The sequence below is a fragment of the Phymastichus coffea genome, unplaced genomic scaffold, assembly GCF_024137745.1.
Source record: "Phymastichus coffea isolate CEN01 unplaced genomic scaffold, Cenicafe_Pcof_1.1 PCOF00124, whole genome shotgun sequence".
Lineage (NCBI taxonomy): Eukaryota > Metazoa > Arthropoda > Insecta > Hymenoptera > Eulophidae > Phymastichus > Phymastichus coffea.
The window spans coordinates 27877-52657 of NW_026706935.1; the positions used below are offsets into that span (position 1 = coordinate 27877).

Genomic DNA, 24781 nt, shown 5'->3' on the forward strand with positions numbered 1-24781 from the left:
ATAAAGTTGCCCCCGTCGGTCTCAAAAAACACTCGAGCTCCGAGATGTCCTCCGACGCAGTCTTGAAAGTCGTTCAAAATTGTATCATCGTGAAATTTTCGTACACGGAATTTTCATTGCTAACGGCGTTCGATTCCTCGTGATCTTAGTCGTTCGGAATCGCGCGTCGCGCTAACTTTAAGCGTGCAGTGATTTCGTAGAGTGCAGAGCTATGATTTTCGGACTCTTGCACGATTGGAAATTGTACAGTGGCTCGACCCGTCAATACGCCGCGCACAAATCGATCCAGTTGCCAGAAAAATTGCAATTTTTTTAACGAATTACTTTGGGTTTCTGTGTAGTTATAAATAGGGAGAGAGTGAAAGCAGATGGTAGAAAGGCCAAGTGCTACAAGGTTGTGCGCTTACAGGGTGAATCGAATGAGGCAGACAGGAAATCGCCAAAACTAGAAGCTTCGTTGATCGTTAGGTTATAAATATGAGATAAAGTCCATCTTGTTGAATATAGACAAAACGATTTCAACTTAATTATTGCATAAATTGAATTCCTTTCAAACATCAAAGTGACAGAATAAATCTGACTTGTCGCGCTTCAAATCTATAGTGATTTGGACAATCCACGTCGTTGGCGAGCTGATTTTTCAACGTTGGAACCGTTAGTTGCAGGACACACTTGGCGCTGTATCTGCTACTGGCAACAGTCGTCGCGGAAAACACTACAACGCCGCTGGCAGATTCAAGGAACGTTTTCCAAGAACTCTTCAAGATACCCGTGTACCGCGATTACAAGACTCGAGATATATTGAGCGACGGCAATTTCATCGAGCTAAAGCACACTTACGACTTATCTTGGCTGGAACCAAGTGGCTTATGGATCAAACTCATAAGCCGGCAGACCAACAGAACGATAAGCGAATGCCACCTTCAGAATGCGCTTGTACAACGCTAGCCAACAGTCGGCTCCGTCGGATTGTCGAGAATTGCTCGGCCTGCCGAACTTTGTTGACAGCGTCGTCCCTGTCGTATTGCTGGAGAAGGAGGCAAAACAGCTACGAGGACGACGCTGCGATCCACTGCGCGGCGTTCCGAGAAGACGGCTCAGTGGCCTTCAATAGGACCCTAGGTTATCCGGGCGGCACCCAAATTTGCCACGTACAAACCATTGCCAATGGCTTGATTCTAATCACGTCCGGCTGCAGCTCGCTCGAGCACGACTGTTACACCGTCGACGTAGCAGTGATTAGGGGAGACTTTGAACGCGCCCGCGACAATGGCAGCTGCTCGGGTTCGCATTCCACCTTGTGCTCGCCGCGACATGAGCCGATAGCGATCAAGCGCCACCGATATAATTTGGAATGCGAGGTATTCAGCACCACGAATTTCCAAACTCGCGTCGACGTACCTAACGATTCGATCCAAGTAAACTACTTGTGCGTCCGTGGCACCTATTTACATTATTCCAATTTCTCGTTGATTGAATTTGAAACTGGTTATTTTTCATAAAGATAAATCTAAATCTTTTAGGCGGACTACCGTAAGTGTCATTATTAATAACATTTTTCCAAGATGTACATTTTACCATGACGCGGTTTGACCGCAAAAGTGTTCTTTTGATGAAATGTCCAATTCGTCGTCAAGATTTGCACGTATAACTAAAACTTATGACGGTCGGTCTAAAAATGAGATTTTTTTAGACAAACATTTTTACGACATCTGCGTCCTTTTTAACAATATTTCTCAAAGACCCTCTCGGCAACCATGAAAAGGGTCTAAAAACATAATGCATATATATTTTGGAATTGTTCGATTGTTGAGAACAAAGAAGAATTAAAAAAAAAAAAAAAAAAACTTCCATTTCGTAATTATTTTGCACTTGCGATGTCGCAGTTCAATAATTAAATAGTTTTTTGCGCTTCATACAGATTAGTTTATTCAAAAAAAAAAGGAAAAATAAAGTAATATTAAACGCATGCAAACTTTTACTTCTTCGATTTAGATGTGCGACAACAATCCCAAGCTGTTTATAATACTGGCGTGCAGCTTTATTTACGATACAGTCGACGATTCCCATCTCGACGACACTCGGGAGTAGTAGCCACTACATCCCCACACCAATTAGAGACAACATGATCCTGATTTATACTGGAAAACATCTATTTATTCTTGTTTAAATTAGGACAATCGTACGACGTCATTGTTCTTGACGTAGCTAGAAAAATACACCTCTGTATATTAATAATAAAATAATAATACCAATAATCGCCTGAACAGTGAGCTTTTGCAGCCAAGTAAATATAATTGGTACCTCAAATTCGCATCTTTCAGGTATACAAGTAACATGGGTTCGTCGAAGAACGCATCAGTCGAGTAAATTAACTTGTTTCGGTCATTGTACTTTCCGCAATCAATTCTGTTGTGATAGGCAGTATTATGGATTCAGCGAAAAGTCAAGCCAGCAGAAGCAAATTGTAAATTTCAATCGATACTTGGCAGTGATACTAGTGTTTCCAGCAGATCTCTTTAGAACGGCTCATCTTGAAATCTCCGAATGACAAAATCTTCGAATGCGTATGTTTAACCCAACCCGAACCCAATGAGATCAACGTTAAATACAAACTTGTTCTTAGTTGAAATTGATTGAAATCACGAGTTTCATGCAAAGAATAGCTGTACCAGCATCGATGAAAGGGGGCACGGGCCTTTCTCGTAAAAAAAATTAACGGCAATATCGATAGGCTTCGATGAACAGGTCCAAATGTCAGCTGGCGTAGTATTTTCTGCCGTCATCCTAACCTCATGACACGTGCAAATAAGCAGTCTCTCATATTCGACATATCAAGAGATATACAACAAAGATATACTCACAAATAGATTTCGTATTCATTCAGTCGTCTAAACGAACTAAAGTTTGTTGCAGCAATGTTGGACCGGTTTGCTACACCGAAGACACCGTCGATGTGGGTCCATGAATTCCATTGCATTTCCAACTTTAACGCAGTTACTGCTGCGAATTTAATTCTAAGTAAAGTAAGTTGGCGACGATGTCAAATTCAATCAAAAATTTTAAGTCCTGTCAGTCAACCATTCGCAATCCGATCCCGCGTGGAGTACTAGCCAGAGATACACGACGAGTTACGTATTGAAATCTTTCGGGATCGGGAAATGAGTATAGCACTGAACAAGTAGTAATTCAAATATTGATATTTGACTCACTCTAACATTCATACGAATACTTCACTGACAAATAATCAGTATGTTCTCTGACATCTCAATGCTTCGATTTTATAAAAAATTCATCTTCAGAATTCAAAACCTCTTGCCCTTTGCCCTCGCAAAAAAACAATTTTTAATAAGAATTAACTCTTTTTTTTTCTCTCTCAAACCTTACAAATACATTTTTTATGCAAAGTATGTTATGTTATCATACTCATCGCTATCATTATTCTATTAAAATTTTTTAAATCCTGGTAGATCTATAGCAGCTGAATAATACGTGTTACGTAGATACAATTATTTTTTATTGATTTTTGAACTGTAGGTCCAGTCTAATGTGTGTAAAACTTTTTCCTCCTGCACCATTTCAAAAAATGGTGGGGGAGGTGGGTCTACATATTTATGACTAAAGGAGGAATCAAACTAATGCGCACAGGTACTCGATGTACCTCTGCATCGTTCCACGTGGACGTAGTTCTTGAGGTCACAACAACAATAATAAGAATTATTTTATTTTCAAATTCGCTTGTTTTTTTCATTTTCCGAATTTATAAAATGAAGGTATAACCAAGAGATTATTACAAAAAATAACAAATGACAAGCGATATGGAAAAAGTTGATTACTGTAGAACTTTTTGAATACCGCCAGTATTATATTTCCAAACGTATGACTTGAAAATCCAAAAACATTCTATTTCTAACTTCTAAGAGCTTCCGAATTTGAAGAGTACACGATGTGAAATACCAGTTTCTATTAGCGTAAACCTAGAGACAGGTGTGATCTGCACAATAAACAAGCCTCTAAAGATTATTATTTATAAACACATTTTATTCGTCCGTATGTATATCATTAATAAATGCTGATATAATAATGACAATGAAATCATGTATAGCGTCGAGCATAAAACGAGCAGTCGTATCTTATAATTTTTTATATATATTTATATTATATATATACACATATATATATGTATATATATATATGTAAAATTGTCATTAATATTACTCTTATAAGATTCTTTTTGTTGCCTTACTGTAAATGGGTGGTGCCTAACTACTCTGTGCTTACTTATTTGTTTTTCTTTTGCAGTTTCGGCAGTTTCGTTTCAGCTCTCAAATAATGCCATCGTTGCGATGTTAAGCTATCAACAATCGTTCAAAAACTGCTCTCATCTCTCCCTACGCAATCCTCTACACAATGTACGATTTCTAATCATTTTTCCGCGCTCATATTTTTCATCGATCGTTTTAATAATAATCCTTTAAGATGCTTAGATACAATAAAGTATGTCCATTTGCGCAAGTTTTGCTCCATTGAAACAAAAATGCGACTTACACTTTCAATTCCCCTCGCGAGTTATCTCTTTTTCCGTTTTTTCGCGTCTTCCCTAATTTTTTTCCTATTACTGCTAGACAGAAAAATAATGAATTTGACGTAGAAACCGAAACGCGCCGCGAATAATATTATCAAACGTTCTTTCAGTAATTCGATGCGTGAAAGACACTTTGTATAATAATCGTCACCTAAAGGTTTGTTGATCGCGTTCAAGCGCCCGACTCTAATCATTTAACTCGTTTTTTTTCATCTTCGAAAGTGGCCGCGTTTTAAAAGCGCCGTTAAATGTTCGCCTATATTTTAAATAAATACCAGAGTATTTGTCTTTTTTAATTAAAATGACATATAGATTTTAACAGTTAAATCAGTACTTGCAGTTATTTAATTATAATAAATATGTGGATCGTGTTTTATTTTGGTGTGAATATATATATATTTATATATATATGTGATGACAGAGCTGGTTGACTTATACTTTATTTATTGTTCATTAATAATCGCGTTTCAAATTGGATACATTATACAAATGTGTGTAGCATTCATTTTTCATTCCGTAATAATCTTCTTAAATTCACAAGTTCATCGCGTGTATATTCCATATTTGTTTTTAAATCTGTTGTGGGCTGCATTCGCCTGTACATAATGCACATACAAACATACAATATGACGTATTTCTATAATATACAAATAAATGTAATAATTATAATTAATATTTCGCCGACGTCGCACGTTTTAAATGGCCGACGACGCTTTGTCAGATTTGTATAAAAAAAGACGTAAAAAAAGGACTATAAAGTTACAAAAAGACGGGAATGAATTTGTTCCATATATTTCTTTTTTTCTTTTTTTGTTAAATCTTTTGATCGGCTACGAGAATGAGAAAATGGCTTCGTGCCGCGTGTGAGAACATGTATGTGTAACGCGTGGCTGTGTGTGTGTGTGTGTGTGTGTGTGTGTGTGTGTGTGTGTGTGTGTATGTGTTGCACATTTATAATAATGAGTTCAAGCGCCAATGCAATATGAACAACGAGCGTCGTCGCTTTGACAATCAAAAATTTTTGAGCGCCGCGCCGAGCCGAGGTCGCCTGATATATCTCGTACTAGGCGTTGGTACCTGTGCAAAAAAGGAGATTGTTCTATGTCCATTTTTGCGCGGGTAGATGTACCTTGTGTTTCTTTTTATTTGTTTTATTTTTTTGTTAGCTAGACTGAGAAAGAGAGATTGCGCAATGCAAACAGAAAGACAATCGGGCGTCCATGTCTCGGCACTAAAAGGCGATATTATGGATGTTACAATGTTGCGTACGCGCGCTCTACTGTCGCCTTTGTAATGTACTTGTCGCGTTAATGTGACTTTGTCTAGAGAAAAATGCACTAATTCAAAGTATAAACAATCACACTTAAGAAATATACGAAGGTTGATTTTTTCTCGAAGGCTGACTATCTTCGACGAAAAAAAAGCATCGTTCTTTCGTCGCTGTTGTCGCACCACAATCAGTAGACACGCTTAAGAAATGATAAGCCAGCTATCAACTTCCGCACCGTTTTAAAGTTTCTTTCACACGTATACGCGAACAAAAGTACATTACAAATTTTTTTTCAATACCAGAAGCGCGCGCGCTTATTTATTTATTTTTTGTTCGCGACGCTCACAAAGACTCAGTCGCGAGCCGAGAGACTTTTTGTTTTCGTCGCATCTCGTGCTCTTATTCTACAAATACAATAGCATATCTCATCTTTCTTTCTTTCTTTTTGTCATAAAATTTCATAAACTTCTGCTCAATCCAATCAAATGTTTCTTCATTTTTTTCTTTTTTTATCCCTATAAACTAACGCGTCTGACAAAATCCTTCGATGCAATTGTCGACTCTTTAAATCATCACAGTCTAGCCCGCTACTCAATCCTCAAATTCTTTTTTTTTTCCATTTATTTTCTAATTAATAAAGCATATTTAGCGTGTACATGTGTAAAGGGTATACATGTGTAAATGCAAAAATGCGTGTTTGCGTGTCGTCGCTTCGTCGCAGACGTGCGTTCTTCCTTCTTCCTTTTCGCGTATTTTACGCACCTGCCTTATTTACGTTTGAGTTAGAGTTTTTTTTCATGGACTAGCGAGGCTAATCTGCGACGTTTTCTCAGTTCTTTCTCTAATAAATATACGCTGTTGTTCTTTTATTTCTTTTTTTTTACCATTTGCGACAAGATCGTGATATCGACGAGAGAGATTATATTCATTTGTAATAATTTGACGATTGAAAAAATAATTGTAGACGCACCGGAGGCTAAAAATCTTTGTTTTTATTTTTTTTTTTTGGAAGGGTGATTCGCTTCATTTTGTTAAAAAAGTCTATTACAATTGTTACTTTCGTAGAATTTGTTATTTTTCATACAAAAAAGCATTTCTTTTATTTTTATTTACCGAGTATAAAAAGATTCGTCGTCTGGTAACTTCGTTCAGCAAGAGACCGAGTTTATATATTTTATCGTCGTGTTGTTCTTGTTTTTAGAAAAAATGTTTCTTACGTACAAAGGTAATTATAATTATATAATAATGATATTTTTCGAGAAAAAGTTTTTTAACCTCGCATCACATATTGTAAAACAGCGAATTTCCCCCCACATTCCCCGTTTCGTCCTTATAGCGACACAGGCTATTGCATTCGTTTAATATTGCAGTTATACACACTATGGCTTTTTTACTATAATGACTCGAATTAAAGGATAATTAAAAACATGAACATTTAATCAAATATCCGCCAGAGGGAGAGAACGGAAATTGATGAGAAGGAATAAAAAAAATCTTTTAGAAGTCTCTACGCGCGACAAAAAGAAAAGAATACTGTGAGAGTTTTTTGTATTTCCGCCTCGTTTTGTATGTTATTACAATACGTATGTGTGTACATAAATATATACACACATGTATACACACACATATATATATACACATATATATATACATATACGTGGCGATATAAAAAAATTGCAATGCATAAAATTAAACAAATAGAAGAAAAAAACTTACAATAGTACAAAAAAATAAAAACACAAGTTTTTTTAGAGCGGCAGTGAGAGAGAGAGAGAGAGCAGGAAGAAAAATCAAATTCTCTTCCTACTCTCTCCTCGTTACAAAAACTCCTTAATTATATATCATTTTTTATCTTTTTTCCTCATTTGATCGTTATGAAATCATAAAAAAAAGGAGAAAAAAAAAATAAAACACACATACATGTTTTTATCGAGCCCCTCCTCTCGATCTTAAGATTAATTAGAGAGCATCGAGTATATAAAATAGTCCACAACATACACTAAATATAAATTTTCGCTCTCTCTCTCTCTTTCTCTCTCCTCATAATCTGTCTCATTAAAAATCTCTCTCTCCTCCGATACACAATAGTTGGGCCGAGTGAATCTCGGTCTAGCGTTGATCAACTTATTTTCCTTCCTTTTCTTTCTCCTTGTTCTCGTCGACTTCCTTGTCCTTCTCGACGTCTTTTTCTTCCTTGTCGGCTTTTTCCTTATCACCTTCTTTTTCTTCCTTGGACTCCTTGGTCTCTTTAGCATCTTCTTTGCCTTCCTTCTCTTCTGTCTTCTCGGGTTTCGGCAGATGCGTGTTCATGTCGAGGGTCGAGCAAATCTCTTCCCAGTCGGGGAAGCAACGTTCCTTCATCCTGGAGCAGTGGCCGACCAAGTTTGCGCAATTATCTTGCATATAATCGCGGAGAGCGAACGACACCTCCTTGTCGATGTACAAGATCTGCGCAAGGTTGGCGAACGCGACAACGTCCAGCTATAAATCACAAAAGTGAGAGCCAGCTCGTTAGTCATTCTACATATGTACTGTCTAAGTCATTATATTCGTATTAAGGTTTTGAGCTAAACCATTATCTCTGTGGCATACTTTAATTAAAGCAAAAAAGTTATGGTTTTTCATATCGGTAATCTTGTTCGCTTGGATTATAAGCGCAGAAACTTCTCCCGTTAATTCTTGAAGTGAGTTACACCGTGGAAAAGAAAAAGTGTGTGCGCGCGCGCGCGTACGTGTACGTGTGCATAGATACAAGACTATGGAAAATTTTTTTTGAGCACATCCACGGACCTTGGATAAAGTATCTCACTTAATTTACTCTTGATCTACTCTTGAATTTCAGAGTCGCGTTGTTAAATCCACTGAGGTCTGTCCGCGTACGCCAGGTGCCGCTCGCGACATTTGTTAATGAAAAGCGATACTGACCATAGTTGGCTCGTCGCCGAAGAAGAACGGCTTGTCGGCGAGCATGTCGCAGAGCACCTTGAGGTCGTCGCAGCCGAACTGAAGCACCTCCTCGGGCGTGTGCACGCCCATGCCCTGGGCCTTGACCTTCTTGGCACCCTGCAACCAATCCAACTAACTCTCACTTATGATGACCACCACGCTTCATTCTTAGCGAATTGTCGACACAATTTGTGCTCCGCTGACCAATACACTAAGCCCCCTTTCCCTCCGCACCACACGTCCCTTTCTTTTCTCATTCTACCTCACTGCTTCGTCCCTTTTCTTATCTTTCTCGTCGCTGCGTTTACGAGCCGTGCCGACGAATTCTTAAGTTTGCTGCGTTCTCAAAGAGACTTTCTCGACTTGAGAAAAGTCGATTCAACGAGAGTGCAGAAAACGTAGAAAGTTCCTTGTACTGTATAGGTCGACAGTAAGACACGCAGTGATACTACGTTAAAATGTGAGGTTTAGTATCATACAACAAAAATGTACTAGTAATAGTCTATTCTAGCCTCATGCTACAGCTAGCTAGCACGGTAACAATTCTTTGGTGCTAATTGTCAAAAATATCAAAAAAGTTATTCTGTTTTATCGACTCGTTTTACGTTATGCTATGAAAAAAACACTACACGGCAGATTTTGTAGATTGGAGCTGCTCGTTGTCACGCCTCTGCAAGTCGTTATCGAAATTTCACACTGGCGTGATACAAATCCAATTTACAATTCAGCGTGTGCCACAAGTCTACTGTTGTAATCAACAGTTCCACGCAAGGAGCAACCGAATCGTCGATAAAACAGAGCTCGTCTCTGTGAAAAGGAAAAAAAGAAAAGAAAAAGGAAAAGGCGCTCGAAAGAAGGAGCGAAAAAAAAAAATAAAAATAAAAATGAAGAAGTGGCAGTGGCACTCGGTATATGTCGGATAAAAGGTTCTCTTTGGTTTTGGTGCAACAAAAGTCTAAGGAAAACCATCGAAACAGAAAGCTCGCCAAGACTGCCGGTCGTCGGCCGATTCTCACCTTGCGTCCAAAAGTGAACTTGAAGAAGAAGTTTAGGATGCTGTTCGGGATGCGAGTGCCAAGGGTGTGCTGGAGATTGACCTTGTAGCCCTTGAGTATGAGGTCGAGGTTCTTGGTGCGCCAACACGCGACCACCCAGACCAGGTGGTTCTCGATCATCGATATCGTCGCGTGAGATATGGACTTCTGCTCGGTGCTCAGACATGCGTCGATGTCCTTGCCGAACTTCTGTCCCAGCTCGCGCAGTATGATCTTGCTGTCGGCGATCTCCTCGCCGTTCAGCTCGACGAACGGCAAGTTGCCCTTCTTCGAGCGGAACTTCATCTTGTGGTCTACGTTCTGCAACAAGAGGCAAGCGAGTTGACGCGCTGCCCCGTGGTCCGGGGCGAGCGCGTCGCGCGCGATATTCCCGGAAATCCCTCCTTTCACGCCGGATCGTCGGAATCCCAGACGTGCCACAACGCCGAACCACGGGTTATTTTGGAAAGCGCACGTTCGGCCGCCCCACGGCCACGAATATTTCTGCATAATGGCCATTCTTCCACCGCCTGTGGATATTTTTGGGAAACACGTGCGCGTAACCTAGCGGGGGGTGAGGGGAGGAGATCGTGAGACGCGGCTTGCTGCTGCTGCTGCAAGACGTTTGACGAATCGCGCACAACAGGGCCAAGATCGATGCGCGCACACGCCAGTCCTCGTGTGAAAAGCGAGAGTCGCAGCCGCGAAGCCAGCGCGACGTGGAGGGATGGCGTCACGCGTGCGTCTTGCCGATCGACGACGACGCCCTTCTGTCTCTCGCCTCGCTTCGTCCGCACTGGGAAATGGTTTTACTCGGAGTTCTCGTCGGCGCCCGCCCTCTCGGCGGCGAGCCAAGGGGACGCGGCGCGCCTCTCGCCGATCGCCAACGATTCGTCGGCGCTTCTCGCGACTCGAGCTGTTTGCCAGATATCATTGACAGATCGCAGTCCGTGACCGGCGGCAGAGAGGACGACGCTGAAAAGAAACGGGGCGGTGTTCCTCCCTGTTTCCATCTCTTTCTCACTATCTCTCTCTCTCTCTCTTGCGCGAGCATCGGAATGAAAAAATCGTTCGGCAGCAATAAAAGCCGGCGCGCATCAAGACATTTTGCGACAATGGAGAAAAGCACTGTACAACTGCACACAGCGCCGGCAGTAGGGATAAACATCGAGAGCGAGCGAGTTGAGGCCGATGAACTTCGATTCTCTCTCTCTCTCTCTCTCTCTCTCTCTCTCTCTCTCTCTCTCTCTCTCTCGCTCTCTCTCTCTCTCTCGAGCGCTCGCGGGCGCGCTCAGCTTCCGTCGCTTGGCAACACACGCATCCATCCCCTCCCCGCGCTTATTGATCGCGCGGGATGCTGCTCTGCTGCCGACGCGACGCGCCACGCCGACGCGATTTGTTCTTTTCGTTTCACGGGACGACCCCCCCCCCCTTTTTTTTCCGGTGGAACGACCGTTACTTCGGTTACACGAACGTCGGTAACGCGCGTTTTTTATTTATTTATTTCTTTACTCATAAAGCTGGAACGTCGTGTTCGAGCAATCGCGTTCACACTTTAATTAAGAATCCACTATCACTTTTTTCCTTTCGAATTTGACGAATGTGTCGCGGGCGGATGTATTCGAAAGATGCTCTCCCCCGACGGCATTCACGTTGGCGGCGACGGGGACGGTGCAATCGAAGGCTCGCGTTTGTTTATCGGTTTTTGCAGGCGGCTACCGATTTCCGGCGATAAGAGAGGCGAACGGGCGATGATTCGAACGAGATCTCCGCATCCGGCCGACGGCTGAATGGCTAGCGACGCGCGCTTTCAATTGGTTCGGGCGGCGGCCGCCATGGAATGCGCCCTCCCGTATATCCGCCGCGCCGCTGCAAATACTGGAAATAGGCAGGCGGCACGTCGGCACCGGTTCGCGATTTGGCGCGCGGTGATGCCACGGTGGCACCCGGCGACGAGGTCAAAGTATCCAGCCTCCCACCTCCCCACCCCCCCAGGAAACCGATGCGGACCGGCCGATGAATCGCCGACGACGCTCTGCTTCCCTCGCGCCGAACGGGTTGAGAGCGCAGGCAACTGTCTCCCGCGTTCTCGCCGAGCTGCACCTGCAACGCGCCAATCTTGTCTCCTCGAAATGGACGCGCAATGCAATTCCAGATACATTATTTTCCCGGCCCCTTAGATTTGTCTTTTCGCCGCGCGAGAGGGAGAGAGAGAGAGGGAGAGGCGCAATTGACGAGCGTTGCAGAAGTGAGAGGTTGTCGCCGGCGACGCCGAGTTTATTGCACCCGACATTCCTCGGCTATCCGCGAGAGCGCACGGAATTATTGCCGTTTAACCCTTCGCCGACTTTGTTTGTGCGCGCGCGAGGAAATCGGCGAGCCGCTCTCGTTCTTCGGTGATATCGACTCGAGTGGCTCGGCTCGCCGGCGCTGTTCCGGCGCGCGCGGAGTTGCGGACACCGGATCGGCGCAATCACTCTTCTCTATCTCTTTCTTTCTCTCTCTCTCTCTCTCTCTCTCTCTCTCTCTCTCTCTCTCTCTCTCTCTCTCTCTCTCTATCTCTCTCTATCTCTCTCTCTCTCCTCTCTCTCTCTCTCTCTCTCTCTCTCTCTCTCTCTCTCTCTCTCTCTCTCTCTCTCTCTCTCTCTCGTCGAATTTCAATCGGGGAATCCGGAACGCGTAAAAGAAATTAATTTCAAATCACCCGCATTCGTTTCCCGAAGGGAATCGTCGGCGGGGAAGGAGGAGAGCCACGCACTCGACCGAAAGCCACCACCCACACGTGACGGCGCGTGGGACTGACAGTCGGTCGATTTCATTGTGTAAATCGGCAGAGAGAGAGAGAGAGAGAGAGAGAGAGAGAGAGAGAGAGAGAAGAGAGAGAGGAGAGAGAGAGAGAGAGAGAGAGAGAGAGAGGAGAGAGAGAGAGAGAGAGAGAGAGAGAGAGAGAGGAGAGAGAGAGAGAGAGAGAAACGGATGTGTGCAATGGCAATTGGCTCCGGTCGGCCTGGAGAGCGCCCCGGACGACGCGGGACGTCAGCAGTTGGCCAATCATCGCGAGCAATTTGCGACGATTCCGCATGATTTCTGGAGAGAGGAGAGCCGACACTTCTGTTCTCGCGCGGGCGCGCGCTATTTGATATTTTTATCCGCTTACTTCGGCGGCGCCGAGAGGGAAGGGATAATAAGGCGCAATTGGGAGATTAATTAATCAAGAGAACTTGAATTGGACATAATGCAGCATGCCGAACCCCACCTCCTCGTACCCCACTGACGAAAGAATTCAAGTTCGGTGCGCGCGCGCGCGCAATTGGTTAATTACGAGCGACGAGTCATATTTTGATTCGACGAGCGGGGTGAACGAGGGTCGAGTCACGCAACTACCGAATGGCGTTGAAAACGAGCCGAAGCCGAGTAATCGACAAGTGCAGCGCGGCGATGGAAGCGGAGAAACGGCGCCTGCGTACCTATTGCAGGTCCGCCGAGGAAGGTGCGCACACGTTCGCCGACGCACAGGGGCAACGGATACCCGCCGCTCTTACGAGCGAGCAGGGCAGGGGCACTCGCCTGTGCCGTCCGCTTTGCATTCCAGCCGTACATCCGCGCGCGCTCGCAAGTCGGCAATCGCATCTTGCAGCGCGCGGCCCTCGGATTTGTCGCCTGGAGCCGAGATCGACGGTGGATCGCAAAGCGCTCGGAGGGTCCACGGTTCGCAGCCGAGCGCAACCGGCGAGGCCTACTTCGGCTTCTTCGGGCCGAGCTGCAGTTTAGGACTCGGCCGAGGCTGGGCCACGGCGCGCCGCTTGCAAAACTCGACGCCCACGGTAAACGCGCGCGCTTTCGGGGCGTACTGCGCAACGGCGGAGGAGCCAAGTGAGCGCATCTCTCTCTCTCCTCTTCTCGGATGGCGCAAACCGGACGGCGGCCGACGCAGCCCCGGCCGATTATTACGTGGCGCAATAGTTTTACGGGCGCGCGCGAGCTCGCCTCTCATTTTTTTCGGGGCGACGATTCGCGAACGGAATCGCCCCGGCGAAACAAACGAGCGAGCGCGCTGTCCCCGTTTCCTCTTTTCCTTTCCGCGCGGCGAAAGCGCGTCGGCGCAAAACGGAAAGAAAGCCATTAGCTGTTAACACGGTCGCTGACGGCGAGAGAGAGAGAGAGAGAGAGAGAGTTGTAACTCCCCTCCTCCGTCCTCCCAGCTGATTTTGCACGGCACTTCTTCCTGAATCGCGAAAACGACCGGCTTTGCCTTCGCCCGACGCGTTTATTTGCCATCAAGTTTGTCAATCGAAAGTGATGCCGTTTCGAGGAAGAAGACAGCCGTTCGGCGACCTTGGAGAGCGCCGAGTGTTTCTGCGCGTGAGCAACGCAAACAAGTGTGCGAGAGAGAGAGAGAGAGAGAGGAGAGAGAGAAGAGAGAGAGAGAGAGAGAGAGAGAGAGAGAGAGAGAGAGAGAGACGGACGATCGCGTTCACGTCAAATGCGCTGCAATGAGTTAAATAGTCAAATATCGAAGAAGAGTTCGACGGGCAAAAGGAAACGTACGACGGAACGTCGCTCGCTGCTGTTCGCGCGGAGACGCGCCGACAACGAGCAGTAAAGTTGCATCCGCAAGTCTATAGAAGGCAACACCGGAGGCGCGAGAGACTCGGCTTTATGAATGCCAATGCGCGTCGGCGACGAGCAGCTCGCGTGTGGAATGCAGCACGCACACTTGCGAAAGCCATGGCGCGTACCGTTCTTCGAAGGCCTTCGCACGAGAGCGACTGCTTGTTTACGTCTATTGTCACACTTCTCTCGTCGCGCCTATCCTACGACGACGCCAAAGAAAAAAAAAGTCGTCAATATCGAGGCGCGTGGCAACTCGTGCCTCGTCGCTTCTTTACCCCCGACGCAACGGTCGCGTGCGGGTCGCTTGGTCGTGGATCTCCGATCGCGTAGGTGACCCCCCCCCCCCCCCCCCCCCCAACTAGCTCTTCAAGAGGCCGCTCCAACGAGCGCGCATGATTTACGCGATAATTCCAGGGACGATTCGTCATCCGCCGATTTTTCGCGCGGCTTAATGGCTCTCGGAGAGCCAATTACGATCCGTCGAAAAATCCGGTGCATCTGGCTGGCTCTGACTCTCTCTCACTCGAGGAAATCTAAAGTAACTAATCGACATCGCGCACCCCCATAAATCATCCGTCAGCACGGAAGGCAGCGCGAGAGCTTGGCGCACCTGGGGCTCGCAACGCGAGCGACGCGAAGTCGGCGGCGCGAGAAGCAGCATCGGGGAGCCGTTTAATTGGACGGAGCGCGCGATAAGCGCTCCGTTCGCGCTTTCCTCCGTCGTGGCGCGATTATAATTGCGCGGCCACCTAACCCACATCGCCGCCGGCAGCTGCTGCCGAGAACGGGAGCGTACCGGCCTCTCCGGAGCGCTTCGTTGCGTTTCGCTCGTTCGGCATGCCCAATTGAACTCTTTTACCACCGCGACACGAAAAGAAAAGAAAAAAAATAGAAAAATAGAAAACGAAAAGCAAACCAAATACATAAATAAAAATAAAATGACGTCCCGGTCGCACATCGCCTCGCATTCGGAGAATGCATCGAACGTAGCGGCAGCGGCGTAGCGCATAGCTGCGCGCATAATTTGCCGTTACACGCGCGGAGAGAGTGAGCGAGCGTAAATACTTGCGGTCAGCTGTCAGACGCGGATGGACAGTCTCACGCGGAAAAGAGGTCTACTCGCCGATACACATGTATATATGCATGCGCACAAAATTGTGTTGCCGTACAGCACTAAAGGACTCCGCTGCTCGAGTCCCAAGGCTCTGCACTATATTTATACGGCGTCGTGAGAGAAGAAAGACATCCCTTTTCTCTCGACTTTGAGCTTCTCCTTTGTTTATTCCAACGTCTGGATTTTCTCTTGTCCCCCCCCCCCCCCCAGCTGTTGATTCTTTTTTCCATGAAAACGCACCGAGGGTTAGACTTTCTATTAAACACAGAAAATATGCATCGAGAAATCATTTGCGGGATAGATCGTATCGTAAATTTCTAATGCGCGGTTACATTCAGCCGATCCGCGCTTTTACAGCAACATAAACTTGCGCGCGCGGCGAAACTCGTTAGAACAGCCGCAGCGACGCGATACGCCGTTTTCCTCCGTGGATTTCCCTCGCACGGCTCCGACTCCGTCGCGCCTGCCCCGCCGAGAGCGCGCCGTTGCCCCGGCGAAACGTTTGCCGAGCGGCGCGATTTCGTTTTCTCGATCCGACGACCCGCCGGCGTTCCGCGAAAACAGTTGCTTGTGTGTACACGCGATACGCGTCGGAATGATCGCGAGCTGTTGCCGCGGCGTTGAATTACTCGTGGCTCGCTCGGGTTACGCTTACACGACGATGCAAAGAAAGAGAGAGAGAGAGAGAGAGAGAGAGAGAGAGAGAGAGAGAGAGAGAGAGAGAGAGAGAGAGAGAGAGGCAAATCGCGGCGCTCATCGGCGACGGTTTTTAATCAGCCTCGCGGATCAGCCGTCCGGAAGAGGAACGCAGCGAGGACGTGTTTTCGCTGTTGGCGCTCGCTTTCGCAATAGGAAATTTAGTCCCTGTGACGATCCGCAATGTGCGATCCCAACAGCGTGCGCCACGAATGACCGCGTCCTCGCGAAACGCCCCGACGACCGGCGCAAGAGAACGACGCTGGCGACGGGAGGGACGGCTATATATCGCCAAGCGGTTCGCATATCAATATTACTCCCGTGACACACGGGCAAGGAAAAAAAAGCCGCATAAACGGCGTTACTTGTTCGCCAAGGCCTCTCGAACATAAATAATCGTCGTGGTAGTCGTATGCACCTTCTCCCTCCCCCCTCTCCCCGCCGATATAAAGTGCCGTTCAAGGCTTCGCTTTAATATCTCTCTCTCTCTCTCTTTCGTAGCAGCAGCAGCGGCGGCACGAAGGTCGCGCCGTATCGCATCTCCCGATGGCGAGAAAGGGAAGAGAGAAGGAAAACCTGCTGGCGCGCCGCGAGAGAAAAATCCGAGCGATGCGCGTACTCGAGCGAGACGCGCCTTGGAACATTTTTGCAGCCAGCCCCCGTCGGCCGGACGGCCAATTCAAATTGCATCGCGGCCAAGTTCTCGCGAGCAATTCGATCGACGACTCCCCGTCCGATCTGTCAATTAGCCGGACTTCGTCTCGCTCCGGAGAGGGATAATCTGCGCATAGCTTGTCTAATAACGTGTTGATAGTGCTGGAGCGGCGTGCAAGAGCAGCATTACAAACAACTCGAAGAGATCTAATCCCGAAAGAAAAACCATGCATACCTCGATCTCCCATCTAAAGCGATCTTTATACGTACACACAACGCTCGTATATTTTCTCATTTTCTCCCTCGCGCATTAACGTAACAAAATCAGATCACGAATGCGCCTCATTTTTGTTTTATCTTTTTCTCGAAATCCCGTTGCAAAAGGTATGTGTACACCGCGAACTCTCGGCTTCGCGCGGCTCTTGCACGCGACGCCATTGTCTCTCGTGGATTTCACAATGATTTTCAACGTATGATTTACTGCAAACGAAAAAGATTTCTATAAAGCGTCTGACGTCCATCGGCGCGGGAAACATTAATGACATACAGAGTGCGCGGGAAGAAAGCGGAGGTGCCAGTATGCGCGCAAAGAAAACAGCTGCGACGAAGCTTCGTACCAACGACTTTACGAAGTCACAGATGTGTCGGGGAGAGAGCGAGAGTCGAGAGCACGTGTCTCGCCCGACGCGCGGAATAAAAAAAAAAAGCCTTCGGCGGAATTCTAATCAGCCGGACCGTTTTGACTCGATCGCTTTGGAAGAAAAGACGAGCGTCTTTCGGTACTCGCACACGCCTGTCCGTTCGCGAACGCGTTACTCCGAGAAAAGAAGGAAAAGAGAAATTAGATTGCCCATTGAGCGAAGCTCGCTTCCAACTTGAAAATAACAATGGAAACAATTAGAGCGCAGCCTCTACTCGTTGTGCAATCTACGCGAAACGCACTTAAAAAAAAAAAAAAACAAAAACAAAAAAATTCTTTACGCAATGAAAATTCATCTCCGCACCCATCACTCGATATGAAACTCGGTGTTTTTTTTTTGCGCGCGCGGGCGCGCGCTGGCATTCCTCCTGCGCTACGTCGCAATCATTCGAGCTACTGAGTCGTGAAGCTTTTGAAGCGAGCCCGTACTCTTGCTTTTTTTCTTCTCTCTCGTCGTCGCGTTTAACGAATGCCAACGGCTGTGCGTTTTATCTCCTGCGCGCGCCTCCGGAAATAATCTGATATTAATCTCGTGAACCCTCCCCCCCCCACCCTCGAAAATAAAGCAGAGATATGACCAGCAGCAGCGACAGCCGCTCGGTTCTCAGAAGCGGGCGTCGTCTTCTCGGCCGATCCGGCATTATCAATTAACGTCGTGGCCTGCCACAAAGTCGCGACTGTCGTCGTGGCCGACCCCACAGACACGGCGCGATCCATTCCGTTAGCGGTGCGGCGCGCTGAAAAATCGGAGCTGTCGATAAAGCGCCTCCCCGGCTCTCTTGGGAGAGAAAGAGAGACGTAACTGTGTTCGCGCGGCGAGAGAGCAACGGGACGGCCAGACGAAATTCCGCGAGAAACGTCGATCGAGGATGCAATTAAAAGTCGGGGCGAGCGCCTTGGCGCGGCCGTCTAACGCCGCCAATTTCCACAATTGGAGCGCTCTCGCGGCGTCGGGGCCCGGCGGCGCTGCGCCGCCTCGGCCGCATCGTTCGCGATGCCGATATAAATACCCTCTTTGTACACCGATAGCAATAACAAGGGCATGCGCGCGAGGGGGATCTCCCTAATGAGGATAAATAATCGGTTTTTCTGGGGAAGAGGGAGAGAGAGAGAGAGAGAGAGATAACAAGCGATCTTTTCTTTCTTCGCCACTGCTGCCTACGGCATATATGCGGGCTGTTTGTCTTCGCTCGCGCAACAGCTGCGTCAACGAGCGAAAGCCTCATTTGGATTTATCGAGTCACACGGATTATTAGTCAGAGAAGTGTACGTGGAAGCGAGGCGATTCATGAATGACACGATACGAGCGCGTCCGAGTTATCGCTTAGAAAATACGTGGCTATTGACTCGCACTCGTCCCATTGACTGAGTAACGATTTGTTGCGAACGTCCGGTGCTGTAGAACGGATAATGAAAAAGAAAAAGAAAGAAAAAAAAAAGAAAAAAAAAAAAAAGAATAAGAACATCAACTTAGAAAGCATGGAAATGAAAGTTGCGCACAACCACTGCTAATTTCACTTTGCACGAACAATGCGCGTATATATATATGCACAGAGAAGTTGTAGGCCAACAAGCTCGATTCCCATGACTAACCATCGGCGCGCGCAGCCCATCCCTGCAGTTCGGCGATCATTATCGTCTCCCCCGAAGCGCGAGCGAGGCGTTCCGCTTAGCCGCACTCTCGCCAAACAGAAAGAATCGGAGTTTCTGGGTCATCGGCTGCGGCTCGAGAGTTTCGCCGAACAGCGCGGGCATTATTTCGCACGCGTGCAACGCGATGAACTTGATTTGCCGAGAGGGAGAGATAAAGGACAAGAGCAGTTGCGCCGAACGAAAATCACGCGAAAAACTCGCGCTGTCGGCTGTCGCGGAATGGCCAAAACATCAAATAGTGTCGATGACACCGTCGGACGAAAAAAAAAAAAAAAGAAAGAAAGAAAAAACCACAACAACAACAACAACAACAACAACAATAATCGAAGCGTGCCGCGTAACTACGTTCGCCGAGAGCCAATCGATAGATCGTTTCATAAAAGTCGTCGGCGCGCAATGAACATTGTTTCACTAGCGCCCGAGTATCTTTCTGCGCGGCAATCGACTTGTTTATCGGCGCGGCGGCTCCCCGTCGCCGCCGATTTATTATTAGCCGCGCGAGGAATGTTCATTGGTAGAAATACGCGGGGCATCGACAGCGTTGAAAATGCCGCGACTCGCGCGCGCCTATTTCCGCGTTGCGCGAGCCCAAATGTTTTCTTTCCTCGTGGCAGGCGCCTATATCGACGGTTTTAGATAAACGCGCGCGCCGAGGACGCGGAAATGCCGAACGGAAATCTCGACCTCTCTCGAATTTTTCGTTTATGACCGTTTAATAGCAGACTCGGGCGAGAGCGATTATCCCGAATTTCGCGGAAACGATTCTGTGCGATGGCCAGTAAATCGCTCGCTGTCGTTAAAACGTTAAACGTCATCGTCCCGATTTTGTTTTTTCCCGAAAATTCCCCGAGGTATGCGCATTACCGCGTCATCAACACAAGTCAAGAATCTAATGACTCCGAGACGGCGTGTAACCCAGTGAACTCGACGACGATCAGCGGGTAAATTGGTCACGTAACGAGAGCCTCGCGTACCGCTACGAAAAAAAAGAAAGAAGGCAAGCGTCTGCTTCCGGTGTATGCGCCGAGTCGTTGGCCTAATCCGGCGTATCACCTTTGTCACGATTGTTTACATTCTATGTACAGCAGTCGGGGCTGATCACTTCACGCGCTTCAGATTCCTTTCCGAACTTAACGGACGTTTTGCAGTTCTATGAACTCGCGATCCCGGAAGAGACGATCAATTTAGAAACAGTGCCCTGAATTCGTTAGCAACAATATCGTACGCCGGGGATTTGCCGAAAGGAGGGCGAGGAACTTACCCTGGGGTGCTTTGAGCTTCGCGGGAATATGTATTACGAAATGGTACTGCTAATAAAGGTGACTTGGGACACTCGCGACGTGGATAAAAAGCTAAATTTATTACAGAGAAATGCTTGGAAAGGTAAGATGGCAGAGTCGTAAATGCCGCAAGGCATAAAAATAAAGTAGAAACTTTTTCTTCGGTAATCTGTTCAGCCGCGATGTTCACACCCTCTCAAGGCGATTCCGCCCTCGGAGAGAGAGCGGAGAAGGGGAGGGGAAGAGCGAGCGAGAGAGAGAGAGAAAAGTGCCCCCGCGTGCAATAATCGCCTTCTCCACTATCGAGCGAACTTCCGAGAACTCTGGAGGTGTGCCATCGCCCCGAACCTTGTTTTCTCTTCGTTATTATTGCTATTCAATGGCAGACGAATTTATTGAATTATCGTGCGCCGCTGAATCTCCACGTGGCTAATCAGACCAATAGACGCACGTGAAAGCGAGCCAGATTTTCTACCTGCAATTAAAGCTGCCTTTCGCGACGTCGAATGCGATTCAGCTCGCGAACTTGCCGCCGATTAATATTATTCATACGTGTGAAACCTCGTGAAAGCCGCGCGTTCGCGCTTTATCGACTTTTTGCCGTGGCTCCCCCTTGTTTTACGTTCTCGTTTTATCAAGTGTAAAACCCAGTAGCGACAATATATCCGATCTAATGGCGCTTATTACACGCAAAGATTGAAGTTACTCTCGAGTGCAACGTCGACAGAGAAAAGGTCGAGGAGAGCAAGAACAAAAAAGCGTTAATCTCCATATTCCCACGGATCATCAAGATTAGTCGAGAGCGATTAGCCTCCGCGGCGACGCACCGAAACTTTCGAGACCCGCTGTCAAACGTCGAACAACCCGTAATCTGTTCCCCACTGAAAAGGAGAGAAAAAAATATCACCCCTCGCGCGCAGGAGCAGTGGAAAATTTCCTCAAGCGCTTGAAAATAATAATCTTATCGGCTCTTCTCTTTTCTTTCTCTCTCGGTGTCCCACGTCGAAGAACAATGGGAACGTACATATCGGAAAAGCGATTTCTCGCCGGAGCTCGAAGGCAATCCTCGGGCAGTGCACTTTCGGCCTTCGACCCCCTTTTCTCTCCGGCAGTTTCTTCACTTATTAATACCCGTGCCAATTGAAAGTTAGCGCCGCGAGCGAGCGCCGGCGTGTTTCGTGCCGCGAGCGATCGATAGGCGTGAATATTCGACGACCCAGATGTTACGTACGCACGCGAAGCTTTTCCGCCCGCGAGTCTTAGATCCTCGGGTCGCGCGCGCACCGCGACTGACTCACCCACCCTCTCGCCTGCACACGTACGCGAACGGAAAACGAAATTAACCGCATGACTCATCCCCCTCTCGCGAGCTCACTTTTTTTTTTCATCAGTGACAAGTTGAACAATTCATAAGAGGAGCTGTCTGTCTATAGCCGTGCCGCTCCACAATCCACGGTCGATACAATGCTCTGTATCGACCGCCGAGATTGGTCATCGTTCGCCAAGAGAGCATCGCGCCTGTCAATAAAATATATACGCGAGCGGTCAACAGGTCTGCATTTGCAGCAGCAGCAGCGCCGACGCCTAAAAAGAGAGAGAACGAATGAAGAAGCTAGTACCTTTTTCCCCGAGCGACCTTCTCGCTCTCTTGTGGAAGAGAACGAGCGACGCCGTCGCCTCTTTCTCTCCCTTCGCACTCGCACACCTAAGCAACCATTCCACGCACACACGCTCCACACATACACATGTATCATGGCTACGAGAGAGAGAAAGAGACGGAGAGCGCGCGTCCTGCGCGCGCACTACGGCTGCGATCCGTGCGGGTACAGCCTGGCGAGCAAGTTTTCGACGGGGGGCGCGAAAGAGACAACCTTCGCTAAAGATTTTCTCTCTCGAATCTCCGTGTCTTATTTCGCTTCTGGAGCAAACAAGAAAAAACCGGATGCGCGCGTGCGACTGATAATTTTGGAACAGGAAAGTCGAATTTTCATTTCGAGAGTGAATAAAGGTTTTCGAGAGCAAGCGATGCAAGCAAGTGAATTCACGACTGTGAAAAGTTGAAAAACGTGAACGCACGCGGGGCGGGACGTTCTGCTCTCAAATGTCAACGCGAGAAATAAAAAAACTACTATCAGCTTAGGACAGGAGGGTTGGCTGTGCGTATAAAGACCGAATCTCGTTTCTTCCGACAAATTCGTCCGAGCAACAAGTTTTGTCTGCTCGAAATCCAGAATCGCGACGGAAATTGACAGTTGCAGGTGCGCCAGTCAGGAAGGAACACGTGAGGAGCGAGTCTCGCGTACGGGAACCCCCGCGAAGAAGCCGCCCTCGCGCCATTTTCACATGCATACGGCAGAGAGACAAAAGAGCGCTGATATACGATTCGCGGAGGGTACTAACCTCGAACTTGATGCCGTTGAGTCTGAGCCAGGTTTCGACCTTGAAGCAGAATGGCGAAAGGCTCGGTAAAAGTGGCGTCCTGGGGAACTGATAGAGATAGACGATATCCTTCTCGAAATTGGGCTTGTGGACTTGGGGCGCCTTGGCCGCTTGGGTGGCGTTGGCGTCGGCGGCGGCCGAAGTTACCGCTGCCTCAGCTTGAGCGTCCTCGGGCTTTTTCTTTTCAGAGTCTTCTTTTTTTTCATCCTTAGCCGCGTCCTTGGCTGCCTCGTCTTGCTTGTTATCGGGCGGCGTCTCGTCTTTAAGCGCATCCTTCATCTCTTTCATATCTTTTATGTCCTTATTAGTCTCAGCCTGTGGCCCGTTGTTCTCCGTTTCCGTGGCCATCGTCATCGTGTGCTGTTACGCGATTGATTTGCTAAATACAACAAAAGCTGCCGAAGCTCTATCTGATAGGAGGGAAACAACCACACGAACGTTCAGGAGTCGTTACTTGCTTGCCGCCGATCAATCAAAACGACTGAAGTCAAAGGGGGGCGAGATAAAGAGAACGAGGAATAAAAAGCGACGAAGCGGTCTGCTCGAATGGATTCCCAGACGACACTGACTGAGAGTATGTGCGCGGCAGAGTAGCGTGCGGTGCGGCGGTCGCGACGCCGCCGATCAGCGCCGGCCGGTTTCTCCCTCTCTTTTTCTCTCCGTCTCCGCGCCCATCTCTTTCTCTCTCGCTCGTGTTCTCTGGTCGCGAGTGCAACTCGCGTCGGGGATGCCGCGCATGCGTTCGCGACCCGCCACACCCCAGCAGTCAGGACGAGAGCAAGAGAGAGAGGCAAATCGAGAGCGAGTGAGAGAGAGAAAGGTAGCCATCTTTAATTGGCCGCCACCCCGTAGTTCTCTCGCTCTCGCTGCTGCACGTACGTGCGCGATTCTGCGTGTGTGCGCGCGCGCACAGCGACGCCAAGCCAAAGCCTTCATATGTTACATGCTGTCGCTTCTCTCTCTCTCTCTCTCTCTCTTTCATTCACTCTCACTCTTTCTGAATTTTCGCTTGATCTTCAATTATGTTGGAACTACTCTGAAATAATTGAAATTTCATGTTTTCATTGAGTAGATCTGATTAGAAAAGTAAACGTCGAGAAAACGTTTTGTGAGAATGTTCACGCCATTCGAATATTGATAAATGGCTTATCATTGTAGAGTTATTATTTATAAAAGCAAGCATAGTTCAATAGCCTATGGATTCCATTGTACTGTGAAGGCGTGTTGAAACATTCTCTTTGAAAGAGTTTTAGCAAACATCAACACGTAAATCATATTGTTCTGCAGGTTTTCCAAACAATAGGCATGGCAAGTACATCGCGAGGAGCAAGTATCGATTAAATAGTCGATAACATATCCATCTCCATGGGCGGATAACCAAACTAGTTATGTCAGTTTCCAAGCTCAAATAAATACTTCCCAACATGGAAAAGAACGATTTTGAAATCCGGCGATTTTCTCGCTTAGGCTGCTGTGCGCTGTATACCCCCTGTGGCGACGACCGACAGAAAGCATGAGAGAGAGAGAGAGAGAGAGAGAGAGAGAGAGAGAGAGAGAGAGAGAGAGAGAGAGAGAGAGAGAGAGAATGAACGGTATCAGCGATGCACTCGCTTAGCTTGCTTATACTTGCGTTGCGTGCATGTGTACCCACTTACTGCTTGTCGGCTGAAAAGAGAGCGGTGCGCTGGTACAGCGAACGAGTGTTTAATGAATGTCGCATGTCTGCGGGGAGTTTCGTCTCTCTGCTATCGCTGTCAATTGAATTTTCTCTTTTTTTAGAACAATTTTTAGTTGGA

The 24781-nt window shown here is 47.4% G+C and overlaps 1 protein-coding gene across 2 annotated transcripts; it reads right to left on the reverse strand.

The window, feature by feature from the left end:
• Positions 1-4054: 4054 nt before the first annotated feature.
• On the reverse strand, positions 4055-23630 carry LOC131671350 (failed axon connections-like). Of its 2 annotated transcripts, none has more exons than XM_058947714.1 (4): positions 22947-23630; positions 9818-10156; positions 8781-8918; positions 4055-8336 (listed from the first exon to the last, which is right to left on the reverse strand). In XM_058947714.1, the coding sequence occupies exons 1-4, from the start codon at positions 23337-23339 to the stop codon at positions 7980-7982; spliced, it is 1227 nt and encodes a 408-aa protein (XP_058803697.1). In that variant the 5' UTR covers positions 23340-23630; the 3' UTR covers positions 4055-7979. The 2 variants fall into 2 exon arrangements, with proteins under 2 accessions (XP_058803697.1, XP_058803695.1); XM_058947712.1 differs by having other exon boundaries at positions 8781-8933.
• Positions 23631-24781: the final 1151 nt, after the last annotated feature.